A 16,034-nucleotide genomic window follows, 5' to 3' on the forward strand; every position below is an offset into this window, starting at 1 on the left:
TGCATTACACAATAATTAACTTAATAGTAGCATCGAAACCAGAAGATAGCAATCTCTCTTCTTTCTATCGGTTTCGTCCTTCTTTACCAATTTGCACACTCCATTGAGTGCTTCTTCTCTTAACATTTCAACCGTTTTGTGTCTGAGCGCTCTTTATCTTTGTTTCTCGTTGCAACAGCGAATAATTACATATCTAGTTCTCCCGACTTCATAGAACCATGCTCGTGCCTACTATGATGGCCGCGCGACTGGCTCGCGCTGGTCAAACGAGAGCTATCAACAGCTCTCGTTGCATAAAGCCATCTCTCACTCCTCGCCCGCTTTACTCTTCGCAATCACGAAATTTCGTCAAGCTCACAGGCGCTTCGCCTTCAATTACCAAAGGTTCCTCAGTAACCAGCCGAGCAACACGCCAATTGCCCTCCCAATTCTTTGTGCGTAATCTCTCCGGAAAGCCACTGCCTCAAGGGAAGTCATGGATTCTCAACTTCTGCTATCGTGCAGCAGCTTGGGTCGGAATCTCCATATCTGTCATTGGCGTCGGTGTCGTGGGCTTCTTTATCTATGATGCGTCTACATACTTCGAACATCCTAACCAGAGCGATATCGACGTTTCAAAGATTGCCCTCCAGCCTCGCAGTGGAGGTGAAAAGAACCTACCAATTGCCGAAGTATACATCGACGACGATGATACAGAAGAGCACCGTCGTCTAAAGGACAAGCCTCGGCTGGTCATTCTCGGTGGTGGATGGGGTGGTGTTGCACTCCTCAAAGAGTTGAACCCCGACGACTACCATGTTACAGTCATCTCGCCAACCAACTACTTCCTCTTCACCCCCATGCTTCCCTCTGCAACAGTTGGCACTCTCGAGTTGCGATCGCTTGTTGAGCCTATCCGAAGAATTCTAAGCCGCGTTAACGGTCACTTCATTCGTGCCAAAGCCGAAGATGTAGACTTTTCCCACAAAATGGTCGAAGTTTCGCAAGTCGACGCAAACGGGAAAGACATTAGATTCTACGTTCCCTACGATAAGCTTGTCATTGCAGTTGGTTCAACAACCAACCCCCATGGTGTCAAGGGTCTAGAAAATGCTTTCTTCCTTAAGGATATCAACGATGCGCGCAAGATTCGAAACCAGGTCATTCAGAACTTTGAGTTAGCTAACCTGCCTACATGTTCCGATGAGGAACGCAAACGTTTGCTCTCTTTCTGTGTCAGTGGTGGTGGTCCTACAGGTGTTGAGTTTGCTGCAGAGCTTTTCGATCTTTTGAACGAGGATCTAACACGACATTTCCCTCGCCTTTTACGAAACGAGATCTCCGTTCATCTTATTCAGAGCCGTAGCCATATTCTCAACACTTACGACGAAACTGTTTCTCGATATGCCGAGGACCGATTTGCCCGTGATCAGGTCGATGTTCAGACGAACTCTCGTGTCAAGGAAGTTCTCCCCGACAAGATCATCTTTACACAAAAGCAAGAGGGTGGTGGAACAATCACCAAAGAACTCCCTATTGGCTTCTGTCTCTGGTCCACGGGTGTCTCACAGACTCAATTCTGCCAAACCCTGGCTGCTAAGTTGCGCAAGAGTCAAACAAACCGACACGCTCTGGAGACTGATACTCACCTCCGTCTCAACGGCTCACCCATGGGTGATGTGTACGCCATCGGTGATTGTTCCACTGTTCAGAACAATGTCGCCGACCACGTCGTAACTTTCCTTCGTTCCCTAGCCTGGAAGCGAGGCAAGGACCCTGAGACTTTGCAGCTTAGCTTCGCTGATTGGCGCGGTGTCGCTGATGATGTCAAGAAGCGATTCCCTCAGGCTGTTGGACACCTTAAGCGTGTGGACAGGCTCTTCAAGGAGTTCGACAAGGATAAGTCAGGCACACTTGATTTTGACGAGTTGACCCAACTCCTTCGCAACGTCGACAACAAGCTCACATCCTTGCCCGCGACCGCTCAACGTGCTCACCAGCAGGGACAGTACCTGGCTCGAAAGTTCAACCGCATGTCGCGCCTGCACGACGGCCTGGACGCCAACGACATCCGCGATGGCGACGTCGACGCAGCTGTTTACAAGGCGTTCGAGTACAAGCACCTTGGAAGTCTTGCATATGTTGGCAACTCTGCTATTTTCGATTTGGGCGAAGGTCGAAGCATCGCCGGTGGTCTTTGGGCCGTCTATGCTTGGCGGTCTGTCTATTTTGCGCAGAGCGTGAGTCTGCGAACACGACTCTTGATGGCTATGGATTGGACCAAGCGAGGTCTCTTCGGACGAGGTTCGTATCTCTTTGTTAATCTTTGCGAATGGTCACTAACACGGGATAGATCTTATGAGTTTCTAAACAATTTCCTAATGACATAATGTTCTTTTCTTTTAGATTTCGTGGCGTTGGAGCTTAGTGTGGAGGCATTTCGAGACTTGCAAAAAAAGATATTGCTGAACATGGACTAGCGATGTATGGAAAAAAGTACATCTGCATTTGATCCATAGTGTTGCCCGTGTTTTCTTAATAGTTCAAGTTCAAGATTTGTAGCAAAAGTCGCAATATTATTTTCTCGCTAAATCCCCTGGGCGCCGGTCTATCATCTATTATATCTTGAAGTCCTTGTATGTCCACTTCTCCGTGTATTTGCCCTTTGCCTGCTTGTGGAACGGAATATGTCTTCTGCTCTCGACCTTTCCACGCACCAGCATGCTTCGGTACCTGTCTCGGAGCATATTACCTTCGGGCTTCAATCGTCGCAGCGAGTCTTGGAGCTCATCCGGAAGAACCAGCTCAAGGTCTCGCTCGGGAAGCTTGTACTTGCCGAGCTGCTTGCGCCGTAACTTCTCCTGGCGAAGCTCATCAATGGGGTCGGCTGGATCTTCATTCAGCGCAGCGAGGGCCTTGATTCGATCCTTTTCTGCAACCTCCTCGGCGATCTCCCTGATACGCTGCTCTTGGCGTCGCTGGGCCTTGATAGCGGCCTTTTCTTTTGCAAGTCGCTCTTCCTCCTTGCGACGCGCAATGCGATTGCGCTGAGCCTGTGTCTTTCTCTGCGGGCGTTTGACGGATGGTTTGCTGTCTTCAGCACCACTCTGGAAACCTTCCCACTCAGAATCCTCCTCCCACTCTGAAAGGTTGGCACGAGCCTCGGCGGCCTCTGCCTCAGCTGCTGATCGGGCGGCAGCCTCTTGCTTCTCTTTCTCCCGTTCCTCTTGCGCCTGGCGCTGGCGCTCGGCCTCAAGAGCCTTTTCGCTCTCCTCTGCTAAGCGCTCCTCGTAGTCGGTGAACATAGGGTTGTAACTGTATCCTCCAGTGGGCTTGAGAACGGCCGGTATCTGCTTTCCGCTCTCGAGTAGGGACAGGGGCTCTTTCTTCATTGACTTTGGTACCTTGGGCTTAGCCTGCTCTTCCAAGAAGTTGTCGACCTCCTTCTCCTTGGGCGCCGCAGGCATATCCCAGATATCGTAGGTAGCATCCTGTACTTGAACAGTGTTCTCGTGTTGGCCGTCAGCAACTCGCTTTAGTCGAGAGAGCTCCTTGTGGGACACCCAATCAGTTCGCTGGCGCTTCGTGGGAAGAATTCCGTTGGTAGTCTTGTCGCCTGGTCGCTTGCGCATGGAGACAGCGGGAACTGGCGACCGGGCATTGATGATCTCGTCGGCCTTTAGACCCTTCTTGATGTGCTTGTTGAACTTCTTCTCAAGAGCAGCATCACCTTTTATGTCGAGGGCGAAGAGTTGTTCCGATGGTCGCTCCTTGATGACACCACTATTTATTTGTTAGCTAGGGGTTAAATGCGCGACAAGATAATACCTTACCCTTGAATGATCTCCTTGTTCAGCTCTTCGAGACCCTCCTGTACGTCGGTAACATCGACGTTCTTTCTCCATGCCTTTTTGCCTTTTCGTGACTTTTGGCTATGCTGCTGAGGAGCAGCGCCATTGCCAGCGTTCTTTGATTCCAATACAGGCATTTTTGCGATTCCTTTCCTAGAAAGGATATTTTGTATCGTCGATAATGAAGAACGAAAAGGCTGCTTGTCGATAGAAGTGGTGGGGGACCGATTTCTTAATTTTTTAGTGGAGCCGAAAGTCTCGACTCGCCATGTCCATAGAAAATACGGAGACCGTATAAGTTACGCTTGACTTGTTGGGGACACCGTCAAGTAAACGGAGACATGTTCTTATCGGCACGTGCACCTTCCTTGAACTTGTTCAGGGTGGCCTCCATCTCATACGCTCCTGCCGAATCTAGGATCTAGACGCTCCTTTCTCCAGATTCCAACTTGTAATTAGCCTTTATCCCTATACAATCAAGTTGCCACTCTCGAGGTTGCATCGTTCTCTGATCTTTCTTTGCATTGCCAAGGCCAGGATCATCTCCTCAACGTAACAATAAGATCGTATTCCTTCTGACGAGACGACCTATATCTCTTAGCTTGACAGCTGTCACATACACCGTCCTTGCAAGAGACACCGAACAAAACCACACAACCGCAAACATGGCGCAGGCTGGCGGCTCATACAACAACCCCTTGAAGAAATTCAAGTGTGTATACCAAGAATAATAGCAAAATATCACTGCTAATGACTTGTACAGGCTGGTGTTTCTAGGAGAGCAGAGTGGTACGTCTATGACCGATCACGGACCTTTCCGTTCCAACGTCACTAACAACAATCCCAACAGTTGGCAAGACCTCTTTGATCACACGATTCATGTACGACTCTTTCGACAACATGTACCAAGCGACGATTGGCATTGATTTCCTCTCCAAGGTCAGCACCGTCACAGCCGAGCCTAGGCGCAAGACTAACATGCGGTGCACTTAGACCATGTACCTCGAGGACCGAACGGTGCGATTGCAGCTATGGGATACCGCTGGACAAGAACGATTCCGAAGTCTGATTCCATCCTATATCCGTGATTCAAGCGTGGCCGTTGTTGTCTATGATATCTCTAGTATGTCCCCAGGCTGACCCCACCACCTATCAACCCCCTCGCCTCCAATCGTGGCTATGCATGAGTCGTGCTAACTATGGTCTCCTCCACAGACGCCAAGTCGTTCCAAAACACCAAGAAGTGGATTGATGATGTACGAGCCGAACGAGGTAACGATGTTATTATTGTGTTGGTTGGCAACAAGACGGATTTAAACGAAAAGCGAGAAGTCACTACACAGCAGGGCGAGGAAGAGGCCAAGAAGAACAACCTGATGTTTGTCGAGACAAGCGCAAAGCTGGGTCACAACGTGAAGAATCTATTCAAGAGGATAGCTCAAGCCCTGCCTGGTATGGAGGGCAGCGACGCTGCTGCGCAAGCTTCAAACCAGAGTAAGTGCGCCACTTGTGACTTTTTAGATGTCAACTAACACATTATCTTAGTGATTGACGTCAAGACGAACAACACACAGCAATCACAAGAGGGATGCGCGTGCTAAATATCACTGCGCCGGATCAGAACTGGAGTACTGGAGTACCTGGGAAAACGCAAGCCGTGCTCGAATCGCGAAAGAACCCTTGCTACGTCGCGCATAAGACAGGATATCAAGCATAGCGTGCGGATTTCTGTGCGGGAGCTTGTATAATACAACCAGGACTACGAGCCTACGATCGTTATATAAGACACTTTAATGCCTTGGTTCGACTGGCTTTGAGGCTGGTCAATCATTTCGCTTCTAATACTATTGCTCGATATAAATCAGGGGTGACATTCCAAGATACTCGAATATGTGGCGACCCAAACGCCTTGGTGACAGTGCATTTGTCTTTGGTTGGCCAAACACGGTACGTATCTCAAAAAACTGTTGTTTTATGTAAGGCAAATATTCCCCCGTTTCCTTTTAGGCGGCATTTTGTACCTGCACCTCGCCATTGGCGAGACCGAAATAAGCCGCAATTGGCTTCTGCGCTTGCGACTCCTTACCCAGCGTAACAGCCTCACTACCATTGAAGCCATGGAACAAACCAATCTCAACGATACCAGGTGTGCGGACCAATTCCTCCGCAAGAGCATTAACCTCCCAGGCACCATTCTTCCCACGACCCTCATTCTCGGAGTTGATATCCTTGGGAAGAAGCAAGGGAGAGAATGGGGCGTCAATAAGCCACATGCCGTTGTCTGTTACACATTCGCCAGCTTTGGCAGGGAGACCTGAACGGATGACAGGTTTGGGGGAACCCATGGCTCGAAGGCGGACCAGAACATCAGGTGCGGACATAGGAAGAACCTCGATAGGAATGGTCTTCCAGGTGGTACACAGTCTGGGAGATTGCTTTCGGTAATCTGCTGTGCGTCAGTGACTTGTTCTAAATTTATCATAAACAATAATAATTGGTGCATACCAGCTACAGCGATAAACTTTTTAGCAGCAATTGCAACCAATTTTTCCTGAAACAAACAAGCACCACCGCCCTTGATGAGATTGAGGTCCTCATCAACCTCGTCGGCGCCGTCAAAGGCAACATCAAGAGGGACAGGAAGCCCATTCACCAGGGGCCTCTCGTCCAAGTTTACAAGATTCAAACCAGCAGCGCGGATAAGGCCCTTTGACTGACTTCCAGTAGGAATAAAAGTCATTCCCTTGAAGAATTCGGGTCCCTTGCTGACAATAGCGTCCACAACGTAGACAACGGTGCTACCAGAGCCAATTCCGACAAACTTGTAAGAGGCATCGAGGTGATCATTGACTGCCTGGTAGGCGGCCAATTTCTTGGCCGACTCTACCAAGTTTGCTGATGAAGAAGACATTGCTCTTGAGCTGCACCCTTTGCTGAGGCTGAGACCTTGGCTTTGTTTATAGCTGCGTATGCGGGCTGGTGGGATGTGCAGGACCCCGCGATGCAAACGACGAAGTGTGGTGGGGAGAATTTGAGATGTAGTGTAGGGTAGTTTGGTTGAGATATTTCTAACACCCAAGATAGACTGGGAGGGGGAGAAACCCGACGGTGTATTGACCGGGAGTACTCGTCTTATAGTGCTGTAGTTTCTGAAAGAAGATGTAGGTGGAAAGGAAGCGATCTCAACCAGAACCGTCGACTTTCTGGTGGAGAGATGTGTAAGCCACTTCATGGGAAAACCGAATGGATCCTTTCGCCAAGGGCAGGCCAGAAATAAAGTTGGAAGAAAGCGCGGCAAAATAGAAAGTCAGGGTATCTGTCAGGACACGAACGAGCAGGCCTAGAAGAATCACATGTGAGTTAAAGTGACTGCTTTCAGCCAATTCAAGTCAGATCAGAAAGATGGCATATTGTATTTCGCGAATCAAGTGCGACAATTTATTACTATTAGCGGGCCAACGAAACGGGTTTCGGAGAGCGTCGACAACCCTGCAGGTTTTCTTTGCATACGGGAGCATATGTCATCTAAGAAAAAAAAAGCAAGCACAAGCGCAACCAGAAATATGATTGATTTGGAGCAGACTCGGAGGCGCATTTTGGGGTTGCATTGAGTGACGTGATGGTTGCTGTCAACGCCCAGAGCTCAAGACGAAGCAAGCATGAATAAGCATTATGATTGGCTGACAAGCTCCAACATCAGCATGACTTTTTTCGACATAACCACGTGATTTAAGATTACACCGGCAGTCTCGGGCGCAAAGTCTTGGATTACAGACCCCTGGTTGCATCATATTCGTGCCTGTATCCGTACTTTCGTCCTTCTCCTGCGCGTTTCTTTTTGAGCCTCATTACCAACTGATAAAGGACAACGGCATACCAAATCTCAAGGCTCAGGAACGAAATATATTCTTTATCAATCAAACGCCGCCATGTCTCGGCTTACTCGATCCCTCCGGCTACCCCGGCCCAAGGTAAGGAGCACGCGACTCGGACTCGATGTCGTATTACGCGGATGAGAAGATGGCCATCAAATGCTGACAGAAACCGTTTGTAGAGCCTCTTTGGTATCACCAGCCTCCAGACTGGCACAGAGCTCATTTCACTCGCTCTCGTCTTCAACAAAATTACCGGTGTTTACGGACTTCTCGCCATCCTTACTGGATATCAGCTATCTCTCCTCCAACTCTCGACATACGTTTACTCCATCGCGGTCCTGGTAGGACTTGCCATCCTTACTCCTCATGTTCGACGACAAAGCCCTTTTGAGTGCCTGGCCCTTGCGTGGCTTTACATCATCGATACCGTTATCAATGCAGCATACACCGCAGCTTTCGGTCTGGACTGGTATTTCTCTACTCAGCTCAACGAGACAATCGAATCCAAGAAGACGGATCTACCAAACTTTGTGGCTGAGGGTATGCAAGGCCTGCGAAAGGAGGCTGCCATGCATGGAAAGGTCGTTCCTCAGGAAACGGCTGCGAGCATGTTGCTGATTGTTGGCGCAACGTTGATCCGTGTGTATTTCAGCTTTGTCGTCATGGCGTATGCGAAGCAGGTGCTGCAGAAGTACATGCAACTGATGATACTCGAGGGCCCCGGCGTTGATGACCAGGAGGGTCCCTTCGCTGAGGATCTCCCTGACGGTGAGGGCCGCCGGGGCCGCCTTGGCCGTTTGATGGTTTCCTGCGGCCGGGCTTACTGGCTGGACAGCCGAGAGTCTGACGAATGGGCCCCCAGCCTGGGAGGATCCAACAAGCCAGCCGGCGCGGGTACCCTCTCGGGCGAGGTTTAGAAAGTCGTTTGACACGTGGGATCTGCCGCAGACTGTTGAACGAACCTTAAAGATATACACGGATACTTGGAACATGGACACCGGCGGCCAGGCCGGTTACTGCCTTTACATTTTTGTGATGCAAGTCATCACCGGTGGCTGATGCTTTGCGATTCATTTTCATGATAAAGGGACCAACATACGATAGACGGAGTTTTGATAGGGGGAAAGTTGATATACGGCAATCATCATGGAAACTAGTACAAAGCCCATGCCGGACACAAAACCGACGACTCGGCCGGCGCGGAGGAAATGCGGCATTTGCGGCGAAAACGCGGCATGATGTGGATCTTCTGAACGGCGGCTGCGGATGGTGTGAGCGGATGAGCCGACAACAAGTTGGAAAGCGAAATTGCGTGATAGGACGATCCCGGCCTGAGTGCAAAGATGCGAGAACACATGATGGCATCGCGCCGTTGCACGTTAGGTTATCGTGGGTTGTTCAAACGCAAGAATAGTTCTCTTGTTTACTAAGGATTTGGGACATGAATTGGCATCATTTGGAATAGGAAATTGGCATAATGATAATACCTGCCATGCAATGGCAGTTAATACCAGTAGATATTGAAACCGAATAACAGTATTGATCTCGATAATGTTTGCTGTGATGAAAGCTCTCATCTCTACAGTGATATAGCAAGACACATTGTTTGCACCAGCCAATGATAGCCAACCAGTTAATCAATCAGTAAGCTCAATAATACTGTGTATTCAACATCGGTATTTAGGCTCCTAGCCTCCGTCTTCGGACACTCCCGCGTACGGAGGAGGCGACAGGGGACCTTCCGAGCACTTATTCTCTTTGTCTGTGCTTTGAAGTGAGTCTTATCTTTCCGATGGACCACCCGGATGATCGTGAAATGGAGTAGGCAGATTAATTACCAATTGTACTGTTCTGGATGGAAATGTCGAGATGGTAAAATCATCACTAGTAACTAGTAGCTTCAGGGTCTAATTCGATTGGAAGAAATATACGGACGCCGGCCGGTAGTCGGAGGCATCCCTGTTGATTGTAAGCTGTCATTGAGAAATAGGTCATGCAGTTTTTGAACAACCAGTTGCAAGGCCAATATCTCTCATCATTTTGGCGATTCTTGCGCGGACCGTCGGTGGCCCAACAGTATGCCTCAGCAGGAACTCGGGGTGGGTCCTTCTCGATGCGTACCCTTGTACATATGTCCTGTCCAATGCCGGTGTTCGCGGGGTCAAGTTTATTGGTTGAAGCTGTTACCTAAGGACAAACAAGCCAATTGGAGAATATATCGAAGCAAATACAGAGTTCCTCATTCGTTATCGGTGGTCGCGGAGTAGTGCACAGGCCCCTGTTCCAGCGGAAGGCGCGACCCTGAGGACAAGAACGAGACAATGAGCATGAGCCCCGCCGTCCGGGGCATAGCATCCCGCTAATCGATCACGCAATCGAGGGCGAGGATTCATACAAGCCAATCTGGTGGTCATTTGCGCTGTCTTTGGATGGAATCTGCTGCTTTTTTTTCTTACTAACTACCTAATAATGGCGCGGGGAAAAAATCGGCGAGTGGGAAGAGAAAAATAAGACGTGCGAATGAGCAAAGCGCAAGCCGAGGGACCGGAACCAGACCAGACCAGACGAGGGGCGTCTTCTAAGAGACTAAAGGCAAAAGGCAGGGCGTGTCTCGTCTCTACTCGCTCCAGTTTACAAACTTATTTTCTTTCCTTTTGGACGTTGAGAGAAAGAGGGAAGAAACCTTTTTTTCTTATATCCATCATTACAAAAGGAAGAAAACAACTCAAGACCCCGGATCCCGCTTTGAGCGAGTCCTGTCATTGAGATTTCTTTCCTTTCTCTTCATCTCTCTTATACATCCTCTCCTCCTCCACCTAAGCAGCTTGTCTGCTCCGTTTACTATAGAACAGTCCAAGCTCGCTCATAATACCCCCACGAGATAAAGACGAAGAAGGGAAGGGACACAATGGACGCTGCTACACAGCACCAGGTCAAGACTCCTGAGGAGGCTGGTGAGTTTCTTCCCATGTTGGATTTCTCAGATGCAGTACAGTACAGTACCGGGATGCTGCATGAGTCGATATAACCTATCATTCTGCAAAGAGATCGATCTCAACCGGCGCAACGGCGAGACTACAGATCAGAATGAACAGGGAATCTCAAACATTATTGAATTGAGTTTTGCGCAACGCCATCAGATCGCTAATACTTTGCTCACAGTGGCTCGAATTGCCTACCTCTCCAGCGATGTCATTATCTCCGTTCAGCCTGCCATTGGCACCGATTCCGAGTTCTCCTCTCACCTGAACCGATACGCAGGTCGCAAGGATAGCAGCTTGGTCGCTCAGAGCGCTGATACAGTTCCTGAGGTGAGTTTGCTTTACAGTAATTTGCCCCTCCCAAGGGCTCTCCGAAAAATCTCCGGCCTCTTTTGAGGGTTTTGTATGAGCCGATGCCATATTCATGTCGGTCAATACAGGCAACGGTATATGGGAGCAATGAATAGCTAGCTATATGCGGATTTATCAGCAGAGCAATTGGGTGGTTGAACAGTAGAACGAACAGAACTAATCATGACTCCAGATCATTCCCGTTCGACACAACACCGATCCTCTTCTATCAGTGTACACTCCTACCCGAGCCGGCAAGCTCGTCTCAGTCACAACCACATCCACCATCCTCCTACCTTCGGTGTCACACCTATACAAGTTGGCCAACTACCCAGTTGTCCTGCACGTCTCTCTCCAGCCTCGAACATTCCCCGATTACTCTGTTATCACCGCCATCCGTAACTCGGGGTTCACATTTGTTCAGTCTGAGACCCTTCAGGAGGCACAGGATTTGGCTTTGACTGCTCACGCTCTTGCCATCCGAACTGGCAAGGGTGTTGTCCACTTCTTTGCTCCTTCCACATCAGCAAAGGATAAGCCTATTGGCGTCGAGGACGCTTCAGTCGTCCGCGACGTTCTCGATATCGAGAGTGTCCGCCGATACCAGGCTGGCTCCGCTTCCTCTTCACAGACTGGAATCTACGCCGATGATGGCCACATTGCCGTCTCTTCAGACCACGATACACCAGCTACAACTGGTGCCACCGCCAGTGGCAACCTCACTGTGCCTCCCAGTGCCAATGCCTCCAAGGCCCCTTCAGCCGGAACTTCAGTCAAGTCCAGCCAGGACAGCGAGTCCAGCACTCCTGTTGCGCCCTCATCGGTCGCCACAACAGTCGAGTCTGCCCCTCCTCAGGTCACTTCGGAGGACATCTACAAGTCCGCTGGACGTATCTGGGCACAGCTCAAGGCATCTGTTGGCCGAGAGTACAGCGCTTTCGAGTACTCTGGCCCCCCTGATGCTGAGAACTGCCTTTTCATCTTCGGCTCTGATGCCGGCGCTTTCGCTCAAGCAATCGACGAGGCCAACTCACAGGAGATCTTCGCCAACACCGCCATCCTTACCCCTCGCCTCTACCGACCTTGGCTCGGTTCCAGACTTGTTGAGGCCATTCCTCGATCAGTTAAGCGCATCGCCGTGTTGGAGCAGATCCACCGCAAGACTACCAAGTGGGGTCCCCTCCTCATTGATGTTTTGACTTCCGTAAAGAGTGGTCCCGGTGGCGTTGAGGCTATTGTTGGCCACCAGCTTGGCTACATCGCCCCTGATGTTGTCGTCCAGGCCCTGCGTGGTGTTCTTCAGAACCTTACTGCTGAGAAGCCCATCCAGAACCTCGAGGTTGGAAAGAAGGAGGCCTGGAAGGAGCCCACTGGTTACGATCTCCAGGCTCCCCAGCTTGAGACTGCCTACACCAAGATTCTTGACCAGCTTTTTGGCCAACGAGCTTACGTTGCCAACGCTATCAAGTCTTCTACTACTGGTCTCTCATCCACTGTCTCTGCTAGCCCCGAGTTTGGATTCGGTTCCCTTTTGGCCCGTAAGCAGCGTCGTGGCCAGTTTGTTTCTCAGGTCAAGGATGCTGCTACCAACGGTAGCTTCACCACTGATGCCCCCAAGAGCTGGTTGGCACGATGGGCTATGAACGCTGATGATTCCTCCAAGTCGACTGAGATTGCCGACGATGTCATCGCTAGGCTTGAGACTGACGGTTCTCCTCTGGCTGCTGAGCTCCTTTCTGCCAAGGGTCTTTTCCGAAAGGAGTCCCTCTGGTTGACTGGTTCTGATGCCTGGTCTTATGACCTGGGTAACTCTGGTGTTCACCACGTCCTTGCCTCCGGCGAGAACGTCAACATGCTCATCATCGACTCTACTCCTTACTCAGAGCGTGCTGTTGCTGATGCCAACCGTCGCAAGAAGGACATTGGTCTTTATGCCATGAACTTCGGCAACGTCTACGTTGCCTCCACCGCCGTCTACAGCTCTTACACTCAGGTTCTCCAGGCTCTTCTTGAGGCTGACAAGTTTGAGGGTCCCTCTGTCGTCCTCGCCTACCTTCCCTACTTCGGCGAGACTGATTCCCCCCTCACTGTTCTCCAGGAGACCAAGAAGGCTGTTGATACCGGATACTGGCCTCTATACCGATGGAACCCCGAGAACGAGAAGAAGGGCGAGCCCAACTTCTCTCTCGACTCCGAGCTTATCAAGCAGGAGCTCAAGAAGTTCCTTGCTCGCGACAACCAGCTCACTCAGCTGGCTGCCAAGGAGCCTAAGTTCGCTGCTGCTCTTGTCAAGGACTTTGGAAGCGAGGTCCGAGCTCAACAGAAGAGAAAGGCCAAGGACGCCTACAACCAGCTCCTTGAGGGTCTTCTAGGCGCTCCTCTGACCATTCTATATGCTTCCGACAACGGAAACTCTACCACTTTGGCCAAGCGATTGGCTAGCCGCGGTCGCGCTCGTGGCCTGAAGACCACTGTCCTGGCTATGGAGGACTACCCTCTTGAGGATCTTCCTACTGAGGAGAACATTGTCTTCATCACTTCCACTGCTGGCCAAGGTGAATTCCCCCAGAACGGTCTGCCGTTCTGGGACGCTATCAAGGACAACACCGATCTTGACCTTGCTGCCGTCAGCTACTCCATCTTCGGTCTTGGTGACAGCCACTACTGGCCCCGAAAGGAGGACAAGATCTACTACAACAAGCCTGCCAAGGATCTTGACCGTGTCCTGACCAACCTGGGTGGTAAGCACCTGATCGACATCGGACTTGGTGACGACCAGGATCCCGACAGCTTCCAGACTGGTTACAAGGAGTGGGAGCCTAAGCTATGGGCTGCCCTTGGCGTGGATAAGGTCGATGGTCTTCCTGATGAGCCCCCGCCAATCACCAACGAAGACATCAAGCTGGCTTCCAACTACCTCCGTGGTACTATTGTCGAGGGTCTTAACGATCCCTCTACTCTCGCTATCTCGGCCTCCGACCAGCAGCTTACCAAGTTCCACGGAACATACATGCAGGATGACCGTGATATCCGAGATGAGCGAAAGGCTCAGGGTCTTGAGCCCGCTTACTCTTTCATGATCCGATGCCGTCTACCTGGTGGTATCTCGACTCCTCAGCAGTGGGTTCAGATGGACGACATTGCCAACGAGCTCGGTAACGAGACCATGAAGCTCACAACCCGACAGACCTTCCAGTTCCATGGTGTTGTCAAGAGCAAGCTCAAGCCCGCTATGCAGGCTATCAACCGCGCTCTCATGACCACCATTGCTGCTTGTGGTGACGTGAACCGTAACGTCATGTGCAGTTCGCTCCCTACCCAGTCCAAGTACCACCGTCAAGTTTTCGCCTGCTCTCAGCTTATCAGCGATCATCTCCTGCCCTCAACCAGTGCCTACCATGAGATTTGGCTGACTGACGACGACAACAAGAAGACTCAAGTCGCTGGCGATGCCGTCCAGGACTTCGAGCCCCTCTACGGTCCTACCTACCTGCCCCGAAAGTTCAAGATCACCATTGCCATTCCTCCTCACAACGACACTGATGTGTATGCTCACGACATTGGTCTGATCGCCATCAAGGGCGAGGATGGCAACCTTGCTGGTTTCAACGTCCTTGCCGGTGGTGGTATGGGTGCCACTCACAACAACAAGAAGACATACCCCCAGACTGGTCGCATGTTTGGCTTCTGTAAGACTGAGGATATTCACATTGCTTGTGAGAAGATCATGCTCGTCCAGCGTGACCACGGTGATCGCAAGAACCGAAAGCACGCTCGTCTCAAGTACACCATCGACGACATGACGGTGCCCGTCTTCCGCAGCAAGGTTGAGGAGCTCTGGGGCAAGAAGTTCGAGAACGAGAAACCCTTCGAGTTCAAGAGCAACGTCGATACCTTTGGCTGGCAGAAGGATGAGAACGGTCTTAACCACTTCACCTTCTTCATCGAAAACGGTCGTATCGAGGATACACCCGAGTTCCAGATGAAGACTGGCCTGCGCGAGATCGCCAAGTCCCTCAAGGGCGAGTCTGAGTTCCGTCTTACAGGTAACCAGCATCTCATCCTTAGCAATGTCGACGATAAGGACCTTGCCGATGTCAAGGAGCTCATGAAGAAGTACAAGCTGGATAACGTTCAGTTCTCTGCCCTCCGTCTCAGCTCTTCCGCTTGTGTTGCTTTCCCCACTTGTGGTCTTGCCATGGCTGAGTCTGAGCGATACCTGCCTGTCCTCATTTCCAAGCTTGAGGGCTGCCTGGAGGAGAACGGTCTTCGCCAGGACTCAATTGTCATGCGTATGACTGGTTGCCCCAACGGTTGCGCTCGTCCTTGGTTGGCCGAGGTTGCTTTCGTCGGTAAGGCGTACGGTGCTTACAACATGTACCTGGGTGGTGGCTACCACGGCCAGCGCCTCAACAAGCTATATCGCCAGAGCATTAAGGAGGATGAGATTCTCGACATCATGAAGCCTCTCCTCAAGCGATACGCTCTCGAGCGAAACGAGGGCGAGCGCTTCGGTGACTTCTGCGTCCGCTCTGGTGTCATTGTTGCCACAACCGACGGACAGAACTTCCACGACAACGTAAGTCAACTTGAACATTATCCGTCATATACCACAGAAGCTAACTCTCGAACCCAGGTTGCCGATGAAGAAGAGGATGATGAATAAATCATGACATGAAGAAAGAAAAAAGACTCAACGAAAATTATGGTTATAGCATGGAACTGGAACGGAAAAAAAGAAGGATGAAGGATCAATGTTGGGATGAACACTGATATCATTGCTTTGTTGTTTTTTTGTTTTTTGTTTTGCATAGCTTGATGTTGTATTAACTTGGCCGGCGCAACTGATAGGAACGCATTTTATTCCATGTAGAAATACTCGCATTGACTCGATAGGCCTTTGCGTGAATCATCTAGATTGTCGAATTTCATAGAATTATTATTTCAGCATTATATCAGCACTTTGTATACGTAAAACAATGCTTTGCCCTTGAAGA

At 50.5% G+C, this 16,034-nt stretch overlaps 6 protein-coding genes across 6 annotated transcripts; 4 read left to right on the forward strand and 2 right to left on the reverse strand.

Moving 5' to 3' along the window:
* Nucleotides 1-218: 218 nt before the first annotated feature.
* Nucleotides 219-2,349, forward strand: FPOAC1_002595 (uncharacterized protein; the record flags this gene model as incomplete). The annotated part of the gene is made up of 2 exons (XM_044847171.1): nucleotides 219-2,283; nucleotides 2,333-2,349. The coding sequence occupies 2 exons, from the start codon at nucleotides 219-221 to the stop codon at nucleotides 2,347-2,349; spliced, it is 2,082 nt and encodes a 693-aa protein (XP_044713087.1).
* A 248-nt stretch (nucleotides 2,350-2,597) lies between these two features.
* FPOAC1_002596 (uncharacterized protein) lies at nucleotides 2,598-3,967 on the reverse strand (the record flags this gene model as incomplete). Its single annotated transcript, XM_044847172.1, has 2 exons — nucleotides 2,598-3,762; nucleotides 3,813-3,967. The coding sequence occupies 2 exons, from the start codon at nucleotides 3,965-3,967 to the stop codon at nucleotides 2,598-2,600; spliced, it is 1,320 nt and encodes a 439-aa protein (XP_044713088.1).
* A 528-nt stretch (nucleotides 3,968-4,495) lies between these two features.
* Nucleotides 4,496-5,431, forward strand: RAB6B (Ras- protein Rab-6B; the record flags this gene model as incomplete). Its single annotated transcript, XM_044847173.1, has 6 exons — nucleotides 4,496-4,542; nucleotides 4,594-4,619; nucleotides 4,681-4,769; nucleotides 4,824-4,953; nucleotides 5,046-5,324; nucleotides 5,376-5,431. 6 exons carry the CDS (start codon nucleotides 4,496-4,498, stop codon nucleotides 5,429-5,431), a joined length of 627 nt encoding a protein of 208 aa, XP_044713089.1.
* A 402-nt stretch (nucleotides 5,432-5,833) lies between these two features.
* Nucleotides 5,834-6,741, reverse strand: FPOAC1_002598 (uncharacterized protein; the record flags this gene model as incomplete). Its single annotated transcript, XM_044847174.1, has 2 exons — nucleotides 5,834-6,276; nucleotides 6,336-6,741. The coding sequence occupies 2 exons, from the start codon at nucleotides 6,739-6,741 to the stop codon at nucleotides 5,834-5,836; spliced, it is 849 nt and encodes a 282-aa protein (XP_044713090.1).
* Nucleotides 6,742-7,759: 1,018 nt separating this feature from the next.
* Nucleotides 7,760-8,622, forward strand: FPOAC1_002599 (uncharacterized protein; the record flags this gene model as incomplete). Its single annotated transcript, XM_044847175.1, has 2 exons — nucleotides 7,760-7,801; nucleotides 7,885-8,622. The coding sequence occupies 2 exons, from the start codon at nucleotides 7,760-7,762 to the stop codon at nucleotides 8,620-8,622; spliced, it is 780 nt and encodes a 259-aa protein (XP_044713091.1).
* A 1,991-nt stretch (nucleotides 8,623-10,613) lies between these two features.
* On the forward strand, nucleotides 10,614-15,703 carry FPOAC1_002600 (uncharacterized protein; the record flags this gene model as incomplete). The annotated part of the gene is made up of 4 exons (XM_044847176.1): nucleotides 10,614-10,659; nucleotides 10,868-11,016; nucleotides 11,231-15,616; nucleotides 15,674-15,703. The coding sequence occupies 4 exons, from the start codon at nucleotides 10,614-10,616 to the stop codon at nucleotides 15,701-15,703; spliced, it is 4,611 nt and encodes a 1,536-aa protein (XP_044713092.1).
* Between the last annotated feature and the right edge of the window lie 331 nt (nucleotides 15,704-16,034).

This window comes from Fusarium poae, chromosome 1 (genome assembly GCF_019609905.1).
Source record: "Fusarium poae strain DAOMC 252244 chromosome 1, whole genome shotgun sequence".
NCBI classification, from domain to species: Eukaryota; Fungi; Ascomycota; class Sordariomycetes; order Hypocreales; family Nectriaceae; genus Fusarium; species Fusarium poae.